Source organism: Protopterus annectens, chromosome 16.part0 (assembly GCF_019279795.1).
Source record: "Protopterus annectens isolate FY-2018-M chromosome 16.part0, PAN1.0, whole genome shotgun sequence".
Taxonomy (NCBI): domain Eukaryota; kingdom Metazoa; phylum Chordata; order Ceratodontiformes; family Protopteridae; genus Protopterus; species Protopterus annectens.
In genome coordinates this window covers 749,468,204-749,489,532 of record NC_056750.1, presented here as the reverse complement: position 1 = coordinate 749,489,532, position 21,329 = coordinate 749,468,204, and the positions used below count along the sequence as shown (strand labels likewise).

Genomic DNA, 21,329 nt, shown 5'->3' with positions numbered 1-21,329 from the left:
TGTGGGTTCGGCTTCTTGGGCTCGAAATACTGAAATTCGAGATTTCAGTATTTCATGCTTCTGAACGGAACCCATATATATATATATATAAATATATAGATATATAGACATATATATATATAAATATATAGATATATAGATATATATATATATCTATATGGAGAGAGAGAGAGAGAGAGACAGAGTAGTGAGAGAAAGAAAGAAAGAAATTTTGACACGTGGGTGACTGTGTGAATATCTATCTATATATCTATATGTATATATATATATATATATATATATATATATATATATATATATATATGTGTGTGTGTATATATATATATATATATATATATATATATACATCTGTGTGTGTGTTTGTGTGTGTGTGTGTGCATAGATAAATATATAGAGGTGTAGTACTCTACACCGAAGGGATAAAATATCAACATCTGTAACTTCAACATAAAAACATTGAAAAAAATGGAACATCGGCAGCTACTGCTGTTGATGCTGGTTAATCCTTGGAGCAGGCAAAACCAAAAGCAACTGTTTTTGCAGAGGGGAAGCCTCCTGATAGTAATATACACTAAATAGAAAATCACACAATCCTGGGGAAAGGGCATATTTCCCTTCTCAGGGATTGTTGATCTCTCACAAATGTTGACCATCTGTTTCTGTCGACCAAATGATGTATACCAAACAGAAGTCAATGTTATGCCGATTTGATAATAATAACTATGTACAGATGGATAGCTAGATATAGATAGATACATTTAAATATAAATAGCAGTTACATTCAAGTGGTCTAACTGTCATTTGGTCAATAAAAATTATGTAAAACTTTGAATTTGTTTTCTTATTTGCTAAATCTCATAAGAGATCTGGACTGTTAGTTTTAATTTCTGAAGCATTACATGTAACATCAGCCCATTCATACAATATCACTATGGACAAGGAGTGTGAAACAGGGAAGAGCTAAGCTATTTCTAGGCCTCTGATTGCTTGTAGATCCCCGAATCGTGCTGTTTTGCTGTTGGCCAGTAGGCTAGTTGAATTTTTGTATTTCTATGCTATCATAAGTTGCTTATGTAGCAAGGGTCCTCACTTGGCTGTTTAATTTTGCACTCTATATACCCAAACGGAATCCAAGCTAACCTGTTGTAAACTGGTTGTTGTACATCCTTAGACAGAGCAGCATATACTCTTGGTTCTTTGCTCCTCTGTACTCCCTTACATAGCGGAGCACAGAACCAAAAGTCTTATAATTGATTGTAGTAGCCTTGCTTAAATGTCATCCTAGCTGAATTATTTGGTGTCCCCTTGGTACCCCTCACCCTTGTCGACTAGTATATTTGTGCTGGAAACCATGGAGCTAAACATTTGCACTGTCTCTGTAGCCAGCTTGGTAGAAATGGGCAACAGGAAACAATGTAGAAATTATCTCAGGTTTTCAGACAACCCCTTAATTCTCAAACAACCTGATATAATATGTGAGAGATGTATTTATACACAGTCACTGGAGGCAAGACTCTCACACACAGCCACTACAAATACCAAATAGTTTGTCAGTAATGCACACCACCTGACACACTATAGGACAAACATACAGAGCACATATGCGAAGGCACTTAAAAGTAATTTAACTAAACCTCAAAGGCCTCCTCAACACAACAATTTGTATGACGTATTCTCAGTAAACACAAAAACACAAAAGGTCCATAGATAAATAACAAGCTAATGACCACCTGAGCCTTTTTAAACCTAACTGCTCAACCCAACCCACTTGCGTTCCCTTGTAACACGTCCATCTCAATTGGAGGGGTATGTTTGTTAGGAAGGGAATGTTAGGATGTTGCTAAAGTTAAGTGCTGGGATATGTTATTAGGGAATGTTTACCATTAGTAACTGTCCGTACGAGACATGGGGGCCAGCCTAGGGATGAATTTATGATTACCCATCCAATGTTAGTTAGGGAATATTTACTGTCAGCCTGTGTCTATAAGAGACATGGGGGCCAGCCTATCGATGAATTTGCGATTTCCCATCTTATGGTCAAGGTTAAATTTGATGCTTCACGTGGATAGTGGGCCTATTCCAGAACATGGGAAACCTTTAAGTCATATATATCTGTGTCTCCAGGATGTTCTATTTAAGTCACAAGCAAAGTGCAAATCCATGGATCTAGTGTTTCTGGTGCTGCTCATTTTGCAGATGTGCAAAAGCTCCATCAGGGCTGGATTTAAGGATGCCTTATATGCCAAGCACAGATTGCCTTTCAACAACCTGTAGGAGACTCAGATTTTGGGGTAAAGGTCCAAAATGAGAAAAAAAAATTAAACTATTGTTTAATTTGAGTGTAGAGGCAGGCTGTAAAATGATGTATGTAGGAAAGTGTGTTAATACCTGTGATGCCCATCACTGCTACCAGTATGTGACGGCCACCAATATGTGACATCCCAATGTTAGGCCAGTAATCAAGGAGCTTGAATCCTCACCACTGACACTGAAGAGGGACGTGGACTTGGGATACAAATGGATATACTCTGGTATTTCCAGATGCACACCTCTTTGCATCAAACACAGTTTCCCCTATGAGCACACAGCGAACACACTCAGCCTGGGGTCTGGATGTTTCTATATCTGTCTCCCTCCAGGTCCCCAGTAAGACTCCTCACAGGTACAGCTGTAGGGTTTGGTACTCAGCCGAGTGTCCAAGCCAAGTCCTCCAGCACCCTCTGTGTACATCCAGTGCATTGTGTTCCTGTTGCAAGTAGCTGATACACACACACTGAGAGATTTGGTTTGCACACACAGACACCTGGGAAAGGCTGGCACAGATTTACCTGCTGTGTCCACTTCTGCCCGGAGTGTAAGGTAGTAATCAGCACCAGCAGACACTCCACAATCAGCTACTATAAGGCCCTGAACAAAGGGTGTCCAATTACACTGTGTAATATTAATACTAATACAAATTGTAGTAGTTCACCAAGATGACTAGGTCTTCTGGACTGGCCCATACAATGTTCCCAAATAAATATAAGTACTCTGAAAGGTTAGATACTTTCTACAAGGACTGGCCACAATAAAAGTTTTAAATATGTTTAATAATAATAAATAATAAAAGAACCTGAAAATATTGAATATATTTTTAGAGTAAACCACAGAGTTCAAATCACAGGAAATATTGAAATTAACATTGATGGACAGACTCATGCATATACATCCAAACACACTCTGAACTAAGCTTCACTATATTCCTGACTAAATCTAAGAGAATTTTACTGTTCCTTAGTTAAGTTACTTACTACCTCAAGGCAAGATGATGTGGGTGAGTGTCTTTCTAGTCAGGCTTCCGAAAGAGAATACTCAATTATCTAAGATTTCTCCTTTTAATATCTAGAATATAATTTCCTAGGGGGCTGGTTGAATGTCCTCATTTGGTCATCTGACTCTAGGTTCTCACAGTATTCCCCTTTGAAGCTGAGACAGGAATTTAGCACAAATGGCCACAATACACACCCAGATGTTTATGCGAGTGCCAGGGGCCTCCCTCTTTTCACTGAGCTAAAAAACAAAGGCTATTTCCCAGACACAGCATTTCCTGTCCCATTAAGCCTGTGGAGTGCAGTTTTAATGGTTTAACAGCTCATTTACATTTCCCTTATTTTTCTTAAAGTTAACCTTTGTGGTGTTCCAGTGTCATCTGTTAAAACATATGTGTTGCTTGCCAGGTCAGGAAGAAACAGGCTGTGATGCCCCTGCACTGGCCTAGTAATCAAGGAGCCTCAATTCTTACCACTGGCAACAGCTAGGGGACGTAAAGTTAAGAGCACACAGAGATCACAGTCAGTCTGGGGCTTGTTTCTCCCTCTTTCTCCAGATCCCCAATTATCCTCCCCACTGGCACAGCTGCAGGATTGAGATATCAGCCGAGTGGCCAGGCTAAGACCTCCAGCAGCCTCTCTGTCCAGCCAGTGCTTCATGTCCCTGCCCAAGTAGCTCACACACACACACACACACACACACACACACACACACACATACACACACACTTTGAGATTTGATTTATGTACAAGCACACACACACACACACACACACACAGACACACACACACGGGGAGGGTTGGCACAGGTTTACTAGCTATGCTCCCTTTTTCCCAGACTATAATGTAATTCCAGCTGCCACCAGCCAACCATTCAGCAGCTACTTAAGGCCCTTAACAAAGGGTGTCTAATCCTACTGTGTAATGTTACTATTGCTCCAAAAGGTAGTTTTGACGAAGCGCCATGCTATTAGAAGTGGCATGTACAGTGTCACCAAATACATATGTAAGTGCTCTAAGAGCTTAAACATGTCTGACAAACATCAGCCACAAAGATATATTTAAATATATGTAATAATAAATAATAAAAGAAGAAGACAATACTCAGAAAACAAACACAGTTACTTCAGAGTTCAGAATCACGGGAAATATTTTAAAACAACATTGCAGGACAGTGTCAAATAAATACAGAAAACATCTAAACTAATCTTTACTATATTCCTAACGATATCTAAAAGAGATACTATGCCCTGAATCTTACTTACAGACAGGCAAGTGCAGATGATGGTGATGAGTGGATGTTCTTGCTAGGAACAAGACAAAATACAAAATGCACGATCTCTGTCTGAGAGAGTTCTGAAATTAATATCACATTTTACTGCTGGGTTAGCCTGGATGACATCACTTTTTGTCATCTGACGTCAGTTCCCAGGCTAAACTGAAATTTAACAGAATTTTAACATCTCTGTGTTAAAAATACATATCTCTCAGAATTGTGCAGCTGCTAGGAAGTCATAAAGCAATAAAACACTTTACATTTTACACCTAGTAATTACTTTTCTTTCAAGACAATAGAAAAACTTCTGGCTCTAGACATTATGTCTGCTACTGAACTGAAACTGAGAGATAACATTTTTTGTTTATGGCCCAGCTATAATCATCTTAACCTCAACTATTCCTAAGTTTTGCAAGTTAATCTTCTATGTTCCAGCAGGGTATGCTGTGGTTACATTCTTAAAGCTCAGTACATAACATACAGATCTGTATAAAATCATATCAATATTCACAAAAGACATAGAATTATTTACATTCCAGCTAGCTGGGCTGGCAGTATTTCCCTTGTGCCACCCCCCCCCCCCCGAGTACTCAAGCAAGTTTTTCAAATGACCCATGAGAAACATTGCTTGAGAGGGTTGACTGTCTAGAGATACCTTACCTCATTCCCTATCTTGGGATTCCAGATGCCTTGGCATTGCTGACCCCAGTACAGTTCTGCACTGTCTCATCATATGCCTGCAATCTTAGGCTCAATCATAATAATTTGAGATGTGGCTGGTTTGCTCCCTGCAGCCATAGATCCCCCTCAGACTCCTCCTGCCTTGTACTGCAGATACTTAGCACAATGGCCTCCCTGTCATGGTAAGGTTTAATCATGTTGACATGGTACAGTTTGTGCCCCTGCCTCCTTCCTAGCAGTTCTACCATGTAGTCAACATCACTGATCTTTCTTACCACCTTGTAGGATCCCTTCCAAGCTGTCTGCAGTTTGTTGTGTCTGACAGGAATGAGAACCATTGCCTGCTGCCTTACAGCATGCTCTCTACCTTGAGCATTCATGTCATACCAACCTTTTTTGCTGCTGGGCTTCTGCCAGGTTCTTCTGGGCCAAGCCCATGAGTTCCCTGAGTCTTGTCCTGAGGTTTAGGACATGTGCTACAACAGACTTCTTGTGGGATACACACTCACCCTCCTACTCATCTCAAATCAAATCTAGAGGTCCCCTCACCCTATGCCCATACAGCACCTGAAAGGGTGAAAGACCTGTGGATTCCTGGGGAACCTCTCTGTAAGCAAACAACAGATGGGACACATATTTGTCCCACTCCCTTACAGGCAAAGGCATCAAAGGAGCTGTCACTTTGTCTCCTGTCTTGCCTACCTTTTGGCACTGCTCACAGTTCCTGTAGTACCCTGTTACATCTCTGGAAATCCCAGTCCAATAACATTCTGCATAATACACCTCTTTGTACATTTTATGCCCATATCACCTGCAAAGGGAATATCATGGGCTATGGCTAGAAGTGCCAGACGGTAGGCTGTTGGCACTACCAACTGATGTATGGTAGGGGTCCATTCTCTATACAGTAACCCTTTGTCCCAGTATACAGATTCCCCTTTCCCTTGAGAATTAGGTGCATCACTAGCTACCTCCCTCAGGCCTTGTAATGTAGGGTCTGAGAACTGAGCCTGTCTCAACTCTCTCTTTGTAACCCTTCCCAGCTCTCTTTCCACAGGAAGTCTGGTATTCTCTGACAGTGGTGTCTCACTGTTAGCCCGGGTACTACTACTTACCTCTGCCCTTGCAGTCACTCTGTCTAAGGGAACATCAGTACCCACAAGTAGCTGTGGGTTACCTTTAGTCCCACTGCTACAGGGTAGCTCTTTCCCTGAAGTTACCACCTCACCAGTCCTGGCTGCAAGTGTGCAGTCTGTCTGGGTGTCCCCCAGGCTATCAGACCCACATGCTTGTCTCCGAGCCTGACTGCATGTAACTGCATGCACACATGGTACTGCATTATCAAAATCATTCCCTATCAGGACATCTGCAGGGATATCCTCAAACACACCTACTTGCTGGCTTCCTATTCCACCCTCCCAGTCAAAGTGAACCCTAGCCAAAGGTATGTGGAATGGGGTCCCTCCTAAAGCTCAGACTGGAGTAGACTGCCAAAGCAAGTAGTGCTCCTTTTTAACCATTGCAAGCTTCACAATGGTTAGGTCAAAGGCTGTGTCTCTCTTAGTAGTGGCCTCTTTCCCGTCCACTAAGATAGGATATAACCTCTTGTGGTAGTCTGGTACCCTTGTTGTCTCAAGGCAACTTACTGCTGGCATTTTGTCATTCCCACTTACTGGCTCTCTCACCTTTTGTTCCCCACCTTGCCTTCCTGGATATCTGTATGCTACATGGCTCCTCTGGTTGCATTTAAAACATTTAACCCTTGGTCCTGGACGTGTATCTGGACTAGTGGCGTCCCCTGCTACTGGCGGACTCTGTTGCAGCAGTCTGGGATGCCCACCATGGGTTCCCTTAGACCCATTAGCAGCACTGGGTGTCCCTTTCCTCAGCAGTGATGCCCTGCTTGTCCTATAGGTCTCCCTTCTTCCCCAACGCATCTGTAGTATTGCATTGTGTATCAGCTAACCAGATTCTCATATCCTCAGGCAAATTGCTAAGGTCATGTTCCCTCACCAGATGGCCTGCCAGCCCTTCAAAAGTGGTGACCTGACATCCACTCACCCACCTATGAAAATAAGTGCTTAGGTCAGCAACATATTTGTACTAACTTTCATCTGCCTTGCATATGTGCTCATGAAACTTTTTTCTATAAGCTTCAGCTGTTAATTTAAAGTATTCTAACAAACACATTTTGACTGTATTATAATTTAAGCAATCAGTATCAGACAGTTTAGAAATTACAGTTACAGCTTTACCATGGAGTAAGGGGGTCAGGAACCATACCCAGAGCCCTGTGTTAACATTATATTGTTTACATACCCTCTCAAACATATGAATGAAACTATCAAAATTATCCCCCTTTGTAAATTGTGGAAGAAATTTACTGAGCTTTGTTGCTTCTGGGGTTTGGTTACTCCCTTTCCCATTACCTCCATGACTCTGGTGAAGAGTCAGCAACTCCTTTTCATATTGCCTCTGCCTCTCCTTCTCCTTAGCTTCCAGGCATCACAGTTTCTCATTTTCTTCAGCCTTCAGACATTGCAGTTTGTCATTTTCCTCAGTCTCTAGATGTTTCAGTCTCTCTGCTGCTTTTATTTATTTCCAAATGCTTGGACTCCAGCTCAAGTCTCTTTAACTCCAGACAGATTTTTAAGTCCTCTGCAGAAAGGTTGAACTGCCCTTTTTCTGAGAGTTGTACATCTCCAAGGCCAGACTGATTGTCCTCTTTATTGCTATTCTGTGATGCAGCGGTGACTTAAGCTACAATCGTGTCTGCTTTAGTTAGGTTGGCACGCACCAGTCCTTTAGCCTGGCACATCTCAGCCAACTGGTTCCTTGTCAGCTTGCCGTACTCCTCTGCTGACATGCTTGCCTGCTCACCCTGACTGACTAAGCTAACAAAAAATAAATAAATAAAACAATTGTGATATGAACTCTGAATTTTCACTGAGTTGCTGATTGAGAGTACAAACACCTTCAGTGACCACTGTACACAGGCTACAGGAATTCAATATCCACACCACTACAAGCCAGCTAATATGTGATGTGGCTATCTCATCACACCCAACCAATTAGTATGTGATGTGGATATCCAACCACTGCCCACCAATTAATATGTGATGCCTGTGTACTGGCCCAGTAATCAAGTAGCCTCAAGCGTCACCACTGGCAACAGTGAGGGACGTATACAATGGGAGGACAAGTATGCACACAGTAAAGTGCAATTTCTCTTAAGAACACATGGAGATCACAGTCAGTCTGGGGCTGGTTTCTCCCTCTTTCTCCAGATCCCTAGTAAGACTCCCCAGTGGCACAGCTGTAGGGTTGAGATCTCAGCCGAGTGGCCAAGATAAGACCTCCAGCACCCTGTGTCCAACCAGTGCTTCGTGTCCCTGCCCAAGTAGCTGACACACACATACACTTTGAGATTTGATTTATATACAAGCACACACACACACACACACACACACACACACACACACACACACACACACACACACACACACACACACACACACCTGGGGAAGGCTGGCACAGGTTCACTAGCTATGCTCCCTTTTTCCCAGACTACAAGGTAGTTCCAGCTGCCACCAGCCAACTCTTCAGCAGCTACTTAAGAACCTTAACAAAGGATGTCCAATCCTACTGTATAATGTAACTATTAATCCAAATAGTAGTTTTGACCAAGCGCCATGCTATTAGAAGTGGCCTGTACAGTGTCACCAAACAGATATGCAAGTACTCTAAGAGCTTAAATATGTCTCACAAATATCAGCCACAAATATAGGTTTCAATATATTTAATAATAAATAATAAAAGAATAAAACAATACTCAGAAAACAAACACAGTTACTTCAGAGTTCAAAATCACAGGGAATATTTTAAAACAACATTGCAGGACAGTCTCAAATAAATAGAGAAAACATCTAAACTAATCTTTACTATATTCCTAACTATATCTAAAAGAGATACTATGCCCTGAATCTTACAGATAAGCAAGTGCAGATGATGATTATGAGTGGATGTTCTTGCTAGGTCCAAGACAAAATGCAAAATGCACAGTCTCTCTCTGAGAGAGTTCTTAAATTAATATCACATTTTACTGCTGGATTAGCCTTGATGACATCACTTTTTGTCACCTGACTTTAGTTCCCAGACTGAATAGAAGCTTAACAGAATTTTAACATCTCTGTGTTAAAAATATATATCTCTCAGAACTGTGCAGCTACTAGGAAGTCATAAAGCAATAAAACACTTTACATTTTACACCTAGTAATTACTTTTCTTTCAAGTCAATAGAAAACTTCTAACTCTAGACATTGTGTCTGCTATTGAACTGAAACTGAGAGATAACATTTTTTTATTTATGGCCCAGTTATGATTAACTTGACCTCAACTATTCTTAAGTTTTGCAAGTTAATCTTCTATGTTCCACCAGGGTATGCTGTGGTTACATTCTTAAAGCTCAGTACAAAGATGACTGCAAACTAGGAGCCATAGTCAAGTCCCCAAATGATGTGAACATCCTACAGAAGGGCCTGTCTGAGACAGATGCTTGGTATCAGAGCCATGGCCTCAAGCTCATGCCAAAAAGTGCAGTGTCATCCCCTTTGGTAAAAACTCTGTACCCATGAACTACCACTTAGGCAGCAATCTACTTAACACTGAATGCGTAATAAGAGACCTTGGGACCCAGGTGGACTCTCTCCTTTGATAGTCACATCGCCACAGTAGTCAGGAAGTCCTTCTACGTAGCCACCTCATCATAAAAGGGTTCTCATCCAGGAAAAAAGAGGTAATCGTTCCCCTCTACTCGACACTCAGACCCATTATAGAGTACAACGCCCCTTTTGGAATGTACCTCACAAGACATCTGCAGCAGCTGGAAAGGCCACAGAAGTACCTCACAAAGAGGATTACTGGACTAAAACAAATGCCCTACACTGACTGTCTCAAAAAACTCCAGCTTTACTCCGTAGCATATCGCCTACTCCGAGGTGATCTCTGCCTAACATATAAAGCTGTGTCAAACCCAGAGCTGTTGGACATGCTACACCTAAAAGAAATCCCAGTCCCTCCAAGCTACACGCTCTAGGGATCTAAACCTTGTCACCACAATAAACAGGACATGCTGGAGGGATAGATTCCTATCCCAGAAACTTCCCATACTCTGGAACAGGCTACCCATCTATGTCAAGCAAAGTTCTTCATTAGCACTCTTTAAGAAAAATCTTGATGAGTGGATGGGAAATAGGAAATACAGCCCGGGAATCACTTCTGTGTCTCTGCTCGACAGTAGCACAGGAAAATAACTTTCTTGGGTGGCGTAAGCCAGGGAACATTGTTGGCTAGGCTTACGTAGGCCCTTGGGCCGATAGCCTAGTACCTACCTATGAACCTATGAACATACAGTTCTATAGAAATCATATCAATATTCACAAATAACATTTGCATTGTTGCCTCACAGCAAGAGGTTCTCATGTTCGATTCTCAGCTAGTGTGCAGGCAGTGCCTTCTGTGTAGAGTCTGCATGTCCTCTCCGCGGTCGGGTGGCCTCCGAAAGACATGCGTGATTGGGCGTGCCTTCGCTGAAGGTTGGGCGTCGGGCTGGCAACTCGGCACCATAAAAATCGACTGCCAATCATTAGCGGACCGGAGTTCCGCTGTGGCGACCCCTTACCGGGAAAAGCCGAAAAGACAAACAAACATTCACAAATAACATAGAATTATTTACAACATTCCCGCTAACTGAGCTGGCAGTATTTCCTTGCGTCACACAAGCGAACATTGTAGGTACTTGTTCAAGCAGCTTTATTATATACAAAAACATTGTAAACGAAGTTAAGTAACTTTAACTTATAAACAAAGTAGCTATCATGCACATAGATGTTAACACTCTGGCTGCACCTTCAAAATGGCACTAAAGGTAACACATGCTGGGAATTTATATGCACACACAAACTTAGAAATGCTTCTTAAAGGTACAGCACACTTGTTATTCTACGTCGTCCCTCTCTTGAGAAATGAGTCAGTCATTGTCACTGGAATTAATAAATATGCAAGTTACACAGGAATAATTTTCATTATGCAATTGTACAAAGCTAGGTACATATATACAACTACGTCCAAGTTGCTGTGTATTTCACACTGGGCTTTGAGATGCGACCATATCGTGTGACATAAAATGTGCAATCTGGTTTAGCAACTGGAATTGTCTCTGCCAAATTTTCTATCTTAGGAACCTTTGGATCATCTGCCAGAGCAGTATCAGGAGTCAAGACACGTTCAGGAACAGGAGTATAATTTGGATTGCTCTGAAAGTTAGAGTCTTTTGTCACAGGAACAATGTTATGATTTCTGTTCTGCTACAGGAAGAAGATGTCTGAGATTTCTCCTGTATTCCACACCTTTGATTTTAACAAAATGGATCTCAGCTCTGCACATATACTTGTTACTTGACCAATCTGGATGAAACCTTTCGCTATTTGTATCCTCAATGTTTCTTCTTCTTTCAATGGACGAAGAAGTCTACTTGATTTGTCACAGCTGGACATTTGAAAAGAATGCTTCTTAAATAACTGGGCTGTAATGGCTTTGTTGTTTTTAGCTTTAGGCCTCAATAAACTAGAACTGATAGGCAATGTTGTTCTGGTTTGCCTGGACAGAAGTCTCTGAGCAGGTGAGCCAAGTATATCATCACAGGGTATGTTTCTGGCGTCTGTATTACCAAATCGAAAAACCCTTTACGCAAATACCTAAATGTCGACACCTATAACGCGAACCGCGAAAATCCCAAACTCACTAAACAGTGAAAAATAAAATAATGAACTGTCATAGTCGGCCAACCCCACCACCCGCTACATACTACCTTCCCAAACAAAATAAATAAACCACATACATACACTAACTAAACCCTACTTTTAACCTAAAGTAAAGCACCAAAACTCTACTTCTAACCCTACACTAAACCCCACATACACAACTATGCACTATCCTTAACCTCTCCCTAACCCTAAGGTCCGTAACTACCGCACATGTCCCCTACAGACATACACCCAAAAAATAAAATAATACACATGCATACATTTAACAAAACCCTACTTCCAACACTACACTAAACCCCACATACACAACTATCTATGCACTGTCCTTAACCCCTCCCTAACCCTAAGGTCCGTAACTACCGCACACTTCCCCTACAGACATACACCCCAAAAAAATAAATAATACACATACATACAGTTAAATAAATCCCTACTTCTAACACTACACTAAATCTTACATACATTACCTATCTATTCACTTACCTTAACCCACATCCTAACCCTAAAGTCCTGTCTATCGCACACTTACCTTATAGTGCAGATGGGCCAACCATTACACTTCAACAGTTAAATTTTCGCTATTTTGGACGTTCTGCGTTTCCGTCTTTCGCACAGTCCGTGTCGCTGGTAATAGGAACCCATGTTTCTGAGATTGGGTAAAGTCTAAAAATATTGGTATTATCATGCTTTGACTTCTCAGGTAATTGCTTTGCACTCTGTACTGCGCGTTCAGCAAGTCCACTTGATTGCGGATACTCTGGACTGCTAGTAACATGTCAAAAGTCCCATTCTCTTGCAAATTTCTGAAACAATTGACAGATATATTGGGTACCATTGTCAGAAAGTAATTTCTGTGGACTGCCATGGACTGAGAAATGGTGTTTCAACTTAGTAATGACTGTAGTAGAAGTTAGATTAGGTAGTAGATTGATCTCAAACAAATTCAAATAAGAGTCTACGAGTACTAAGTAATGTTAATTGCTCCTCTCAAATATGTCAGTAGCTACTATTAACCAAGGTAGTTCAGGGTTTAGACTTAGGTGAAGTGGCTCTTTTTGCAAATGCAGTTTAGTACTATTACACACTGAACATGAAGAAAGTACTCTAGCAATGTCTTTCACTGGAGAAGTCCAAAACACAAGTCCTCTCACCCATCTCTTAGTAGATTCGGAATGTTGGTGAACATGATGCAAAATCTGGATATATTCTTGTAAGGAATCAGGAACAACAATTTTAGGACCTTTGAATATAATGCCATCTTCCATCAACAACTCATCTCTGTAAGGAAAGGAAAGTTGCACATCAGGTGGTACACTAGATTGCGTTGATGGCCATCCAACACTGATGTAGTGATTGAGCTTTTGCTAAACTGCATCAGTTGTATGAACTTGTAGTGCCTCAATTATTGTGGTAGAAAAATTACGCACTTCCAAGACATCAAAGTCAAAATTCTCTGCGTCAAGCTGTTCCGTTATATTTCTGGGCGATCTGGATAAGGTATTAGCCAGATAAAGAAGTTTGCCTTTCGTATACACCATTTTGAAGTTGTACTTTTGCAATTTGAGCATTATTCTTTGTAATCACGCTGGAGCTGCATAGGCTTTTTTAAAATAATAACCAAAGGTGGATGATCAGTTTCAATCTGGATATCTCGACCATAGATATAATCATGAAACTTGGAACATGCAAACACTGTTGCCAAGAGTTCCTTCTCAATTTGAACATACTGCATCTCAGTCTAGGTCAGTATTCTAGATGTATAGGCTACTTCCCCTGTCTCCTTGAAGAATAACTGCACCTAAACCAAATTTTGAAGCATTGCAGGAAAGAGTTACTGGTTTGTTGACATCATAGTACATTAATGTTGGTGGGGGTAGCAATTTTCTGCTTAAGAATGTCAAATGCTTTCTGGTACTATTCTAGTGATGACCATGTAACATTTTTATGTGTGAGCTTTCTCAAAGGCACTGTCAATTCACTGTAGTCTGGTATAAACTTGTCTAAATAGTTAAACATGCGAAGAAAATGTTGTAGAGCTTGCACATTGTCTTGTGCTGGCATTTCAAGAATAGCTGCGTGCTTAGATGGGTCTGGTCTCAAGCCAATACTTGTAAATAAATGACCTAGATATGTAACTTCTGGTAATTGGAATTTGCACTTCAGAGGATTGAGCTTTGTTCACTTCACATTTTCTGTCTAGAACTCTCTTAAGATTTCTGTCATGCTCTGTCTCACCATTGCCTCCGACCAATAAATCATCTACTATTATGGCACAAGGATAACCAAAAAAAAATTAGCTCCATTGCATGCTGAAAGACTTCACTTGCAGAATTTATTCCAAATGGCATCCTGAAGAATCTATATCTTCCAAATGGGGTACTGAATGTAGCCAGTAGTGAAGATTTGCAATCAAGCATCACTTGCCAAAATGAGCTCTTTACATCTAAGACAGAAAAAACAGTGGCATTCGGTATTAGGGCTGTGACTTCAGCTGTATGCATAGGATGATGCTGTTTCTTCAATGCTTTGTTCAAATCTCTTGGGTCAATGCATATTCTGATTTCATCTGAGCCTTATTTATGAGATGCTACCATGGACGACGCCCATTCGGTGGGTTCTGTAACTGGACAATTTACACCTTGTTTCACCATTTTATCCAACTTAGCTTTGACTTTATGCTACATGGCTATGGGAACTCTTCTTGCTGGTCTGAAAACTGGACTGATCACTGGTGTAGTTTCGTGGAATATACCACTGGATGTTTGCCCAACTTGTCATTGAAAACATCAGCATATTCTGAAAAAATATTATTAATGAAGCTGGAATTGGGACACCTGCTTATGTGATGAAATTCTTTGGTAAAAGAAAGATTAATTTTCAAACTCTCCCTGTGACCCAATAATAACTGCACAGGTCCTCGAATTACATAGAATAATAGGCTATAACAGTTGTTGGCCACATAACATGAAAGCACTACTGAGCCTTTGGTTTGAATTTCTTCACCTCCATAAGCAACAAGCTTCGCACAACTAGTCACATTTACTTGTTCACCAGCTCTGAGCCTTGCAAAAGTATCTGCAGAAATAACATTACAATTTAAACGCATGTACACTTTGAGCTCTGTGGATTTATCATTGATCTGAACAGTAAAAAAAATCATTTCTTGCCAATAAATTTACTGCATTAATCTTTTCACCAATCACTGACACACCATCTACATAACAAGTGGACTGTTACAGGTTTACTTGATCAACTTGCTATTTTGAGTGACCCTTTTTTGTAACTGTGTTAGGTCTACTTGATTTACAAAATCTCTCAGAATGGTTCCACTTTTTACATTAGTGGCATTGCTGACCAAATGCTTTCTGTTCTGGACCCATGGTTGGCACCACAATTGCAACAGTTAACAATAACGCTTGACTTGGGTTTTGCTGATTCACCCTTATACTGTACTGAGTAGCATTTGTTCTGCACTGGATAGTCCTGGTTATGCACTGAGCATGCTCCTTTAACTTAACTGGTCTTGGAATGTGCTAGAAGACTACAGGAGTTAACTGGGTGCCCCGCAGGGGCTGCTGCTGCCAAGTGCTTATACCTGCTTTTGCCTGTCACATGTTGCATGCTATCTATATTAGGTCTGGAGCCTATTGAAACCATGCTCTTATCACTAGCAAGCATACTTGTGTGCCTCTGTGTAACTTCATGGATCTGACAAATCTGAATGGCTTTGCTCAGTGTCAAGTCACTGTCAAGAAGCAAAATCTTCCTCACAGCAGCATTATTAATACCATAGATGAGTATGTATTTTATTAACTCATCTTTTTAATGACCAAACTGACAAGTTTTAGCTTTGTTTCTTAGGTCAGTAATGTAAGTTGAAAAGTTTTCCCTTGCTTCTGATCTCTCAAGTAAAACAAATGCCTTTCTAATACAACATTAGTCTGGGGGGTTACACATTTCTCTGAACTTGCTCTTAAAACACTCAGGGTCTTCCCCTGATGCAGCCTGCACAACGATACAAGTTTCTCCTTCACCTTCATACACTGCTGGTGCATACTCAAATGAACGCTTCCTTTCAATGGCCTCTGATCCTGCTAGGTTTAGCAAAATGAATGGCCTGGTGCATGCATCTTTATCAGAACAAGCTGCTTGTATAAATATGTCATACTCTTGCTCAAATATTCTCCAGTTCTCTGCAATATTCTGATCAAGTACAAGTGCTTGTGGCTTGCACGCAAACACACACATTCTTGTACATACACATGTGCCTGAAATCTATGCCAGTACTTGCAGTAGCATGATAAGCTTCTGTATAACTGAACTTTACGAAATAAATCTCCTGGACACTGTAATACTCTGAAACCACTTTAATTTAAAAGTCACTTACCTTGAAATTATTTTACCGTACAAGTTGTCTATCTTGAAATTATTTAACTGTAAAAGTCATTTACCATCATTTTAAGAAACCTTTTGAATAACTGCATAGTGCGAATAAACTGGGCAATAGAAGCTGAGGGCTAGAAGCATTTCAAAGCAACTGTACTTTATGAATAAACTATTTCAAAGTAATTGCAATTTGTGAGTAAACTGTTTCGAAGTAATTATACTTTGCAAATGAACTGGGCAGAAGAAGCTCAGAGTGAGAAACACTTCAAAATAACTTTGCTTTGCGAATAGCAGCACCACAGCACAATGAAATTTCCCAAAATGGCTGCACTCTGCCAAATACTCTGTACAGTGCAAGAAACATTCTATAATGGCAGCACTTTGCAAATAGACATATCCAATGCACAGGAAACTTCTCAAAATAGCTGCATTTGACTGCACTTCATGAAATAGTTGCACTTTGCACACAGCAAACTCTTCGGAATGAATGCACAGTAATAAACACACAGTATAAGCACTTTTACACACTTTGAGATACTTCCAATAACAATTCAATGCTTTATTCAATGCAAAGTAGTAGTTTATGCCAAAACACATGCAGTCGCCTTGCTTTATTTATGCTCAATGTGCCTTTTTCTGCCCCTTCTGTTACATTTCTTAATATGCCCTTTCTGCCCTTTTGTTATATTCATTTTGCTCATTTAATCTCTTTTTATGCCCATTATACTCTCTTGTGCTCGCTTTAACTCTTGACATGCTCTTTTTACTTTAAACATGCCCGTTTTATCAAATAACCTTGTTCAAACATTTTGTTTGATTAATGAGCTTTTCTATTCATTCCTTTTGCTTAAATGTTTATGTGCTATTTGTTTGCTTAATAATACGTTTTGAGCCATTGTAATGCTCAGTTTTATCCCTTTTAATAAATAAATCTTTCATGCATATTCTCTTTACCTTTAGCTTGCTTCTGGCCCTTTTTTCTCTCAGTTCACTTAGCTTGCCTTCATCATTACCTGTGCACCTCGTGGCTCTGAAGAATAGTCTTCACCATCCCGGTTCTGACACCATGTCGCTTGCCATGTCAGGAAGAAACAGGCGAACGTTGTGAGTTTTTGTTCACGAAGCTTTATTATATATAAACATATTGTAAATGAAGTCAAGTAACTTTAACTTATAAACAAACTAGCTATAATGCACATAGATGTTAACACTCTGATTGCACCTTCAAAATAGCATTGAAGATAACACATGCTGGGAATTTATATCCACACACAGACTTAGAAATGCTTCTTAAATGTACAGCACACTTGTTATTCTACAATATTTATTTAATTCAGTTACAATAATACATGTATATTTCTTTTCATTTAAGCAGGATGCACTGTTGATACATTTTAACACAAGCAAAGCTCACAAATACGTTTTCAGCATAAACCTCTGTACAAATCAGTTTGCTATACAAATGGCATATAATTCTGATACATCTGTAACACAAGCATCTTGTATAAATCAGTTTGATATTCAAAGGACATATCATTCTTCACAAAACTCCAGCTGGCAGTTGCCCATATCATCACAATTCCCTGGATTTGCTTGGTGTAGAACCTCTTTGAACATTCCGGCTATTGCATATGCCTAGTCAGGTACATGCCGATGGAGGCATTGTACTCAATGATGGATCTAATAAGGGATGAGTAGAGTGGTACTATAGCTTCCTTGGACCTTGATGCTGTACCCTTACTTATAAGTTGGACAGGATAGAATGATTTTCTTACTACCTTGGCTATGTGTTGGTCAAATGCCAGATTACTTCTACATATGTTCCCAGATCTCTAACTAATAGGTCAACTCTTCGCAGTGTCTTATTAATGGAGTAATTTTCCTGGGTAGATGTTTTTCCAAATGGCACTATAATGCACTTCTTTGTATTGAGTTTCGTTATACAACTGTATGAAATATTTTCATTTAAACTTTGTTAAGATGCAGTGTTCAACTTCCCTGCTTGTAGCAGAGTACAGTTAACAGTAGATGTGCCAGTAATTATTATTTATGGACTTCATAGAGACAGTTAAGTCACAGTGGTATACCTTGTTGATGCAGGAATATACTAATTGTTTTCTCAATGAAAGTACATATTGTAGTACCAGATCTATTTTCCAAGTGTTTTGAAGTGTTTACTCCTTCAAGCAGGTAGTACAGTAAAGCTGTACAGAGTGTCTACTCTGTATGGAGCTCTTTGCAATGGTGATGTGAATACAAGTGCACTGAAATAAAATTCTTTCATTGTACTCTCCTTATTACAGGCTTATTTTGCACAGCCAGCAGTAGCAGTAGCTGTCATTATACATTTTGTTGCGGATGGGACTCAGTACCCTTATCCTTTTCCACATCAAGAACAGGAAAGCATCACAGTTCAGCTACTGGACACCAATGGCAAATCCCATGATCTTGGTAGGTTTGGCATTTTCTATTCTGATGTTATCAGTTACACACACACACTTTTTAAATTTACAAGACAGGCTAACTTGAATTGCATTGCAATAAAAAACCTTTGAAGTGGTATCTCATGTCTTACTTAATGCATGCATTTTTCCCTCATTTGCATTTATACCTGTAAAGAATGGTCTGTTGTATTAGAGTATTTTAAAATATGTGATGTGATGTTGAAAGTCTCGCCTTTATTCTCACTGATGGGTCAGATTCGTCTTGGCCTTTTATAAAAGCTCGACGCCTTCAGCAAAGCTCGTGGGCATTCTACCTTATCCGTAATTCAATTCCCTAACTCCCCAGATCTTGTTTGCTGCTCTGCGAAGGATGTGGTTCTTCAGCAAGCTCTGGGATAATTGTCTTTTTCATTATCTGTAATACATTTACTAATCTGTAATCTTCTTTATAAGTTTATTGTTAGTTTTTTGGATAGTTTCTTCTCTATTAGCTAGTAATTTACTTACCCGTTTTTTCTCCCTTTTAAAGAGTGAGTGTTATCTCCCTTCTTCCTTTCTCTACTAACTTCCATTTAAGTTAGAGGATGTTTCTTTCCCCCTTAGGTGTTGTTCCCTTCTATCCCCTTCATCATCTGCTTAAGTAAGAGGACGATTTCTTCATTAAAAAAATGGGACTTATTTCTTACCTTTCTAGCTTTGCTTAGTGTCCGCGTAAGTTAGAGGAAGTTCCCCTGTGTTCCTGTGTGTGCATATGTGCTATGTTTTGATATAAGTTACCATTCTCTTTTTCCCTATAGTCATTATGTCTCAAAAGCAAGAAGTGAAACCTCTTGGTTTCAAAAAGTGCGAACAGTGTGGAAAGAAGATGCCCCTGAGTGAGTTACACACTTTGTGTGCATTGCTTGGGGCCTCTACGTCTCCAAGAATCATGCTCCATTTGTTACAATTTTAATCGGAGGGCTTTTATGGAGTGTAAGAATAAACTTATATTAAAGGGACTGCTTAAGACCCCCTTTTCTGAGGTGATTTCACCAGAGTCCGCAACCTCTTCAAAGTCTGGCAAGTCGCAAAAACATAGTTTTTCAGCTCTGAAGTCTTCCTTGGAGCTGAAAATAAAAAGCTCCTAGACTCTCTGCTCCAACAGAACCTTCATCACAGACAGTCATTCCTGGATTCAAGAGTTTATTGGAGCAGCTTGAATCCTCGGCTCAAACCTCTTCAGCTCCCACTGAATTTAGATAACAGAGCCGTTCTCCATCCTTGGAACCATTACCATCTAGGCTCCCATCTCCATTCTTGACGAAATCAAGGTCTCCAACCCTATCTACCCGGTCTACCAGAAGTTTGTCTGATAATGATGTGGATAGGGTAGTGCAGAGACTCCTGAAGACACTGGCCTTGGCCAAGCTATTATTGGATCTGAGCCAAAGGAATCAAAGCCAGCAAAGTCCTCCCCATCGGCGCCTGTTCCTCCTCTGATCCGTCCTCTGGTTTTGGAGCCAGAAGATTTGGATGTCCACCTGGTGTCTGTATCAGATCCTAGACCCATTTCTTCCTCGGACTCGATATCTGCCCTGAGTGTTTCTGCTGTATTGGAGCAGGACACCTGTAGGAGCAGACACTCCCTGGTCGGATCTGCAGAGCAGGTTCGGATCTCTCTGGATTCGATCCTGCCTCTGGGGGCTTCAGCACGGGTGAGTTTGGATCCTACCTCTGCCTCAGAGCCTTTTTCTCTTGCATAGGAGATCACTTTGGACAGATAACCTTTTTGTTGGATCCAGAGTGTTCTTCAGAGCAGGAACTGAGTGCCTTTGAGGTTTTGAGGAGGGTAATGACTACATCCCAGTCTCAGACACAGTCTATCCCTGCTCTTCCTTCCAGTTCTGAGCCGGTGACTTTACCTTCTCATGTACACTTTCTACAGGACTGCAGAGACCCCAGTCCTCAGGATGTCCAGCAGGGGACCCCCACCCCCTTCTGAAACTTCCCCAGACTACCCCACTGAGGAAGTCCCTCAGAAGAGTACTAGCAAGAGGAAGCATCTTGACTCCACAGAGGAGTCAATCACATCAGATACTGACCTCAATGATGCAGAATGGTCCCTGCAGTCACCTTATGAAGATGTCTCCTTTGGAGACATCCTGGAAGTATTAAAGCAGAGATGCGACTGGCCGTCCACATCACCTTCAGCTGAGGAGTCTGTATACCTGAAGGCTTTCGGGTCTCACCCTTCCACCTCTTGGATAACCCCTTTTCCAATGAGGTTATTGATTTAGTCTCTTGGAAGGCTTGGAAGACCCCAGACTCCATAGAGCCAACTCCTAGGAGGCCAAATAAATACATTACTGCCCCCTAAGGACAAGTCTTCTTAATTAAAGGTGCAGCAGTTGATGCCATGGTCATGGCAGGA

At 40.7% G+C, this 21,329-nt stretch overlaps 1 protein-coding gene across 1 annotated transcript in view; it reads left to right on the top strand.

The window, feature by feature from the left end:
* Positions 1 to 21,329, top strand: part of PAPPA (pappalysin 1) — a 3,990,201-nt gene that overhangs the window by 2,964,747 nt on the left and 1,004,125 nt on the right. The window contains exon 12 of the mRNA XM_044058178.1: positions 18,779 to 18,926. Within this exon, the coding sequence (XP_043914113.1) occupies positions 18,779 to 18,926 (148 nt within the window). The remainder of the gene's footprint in view (positions 1 to 18,778; positions 18,927 to 21,329) is intronic.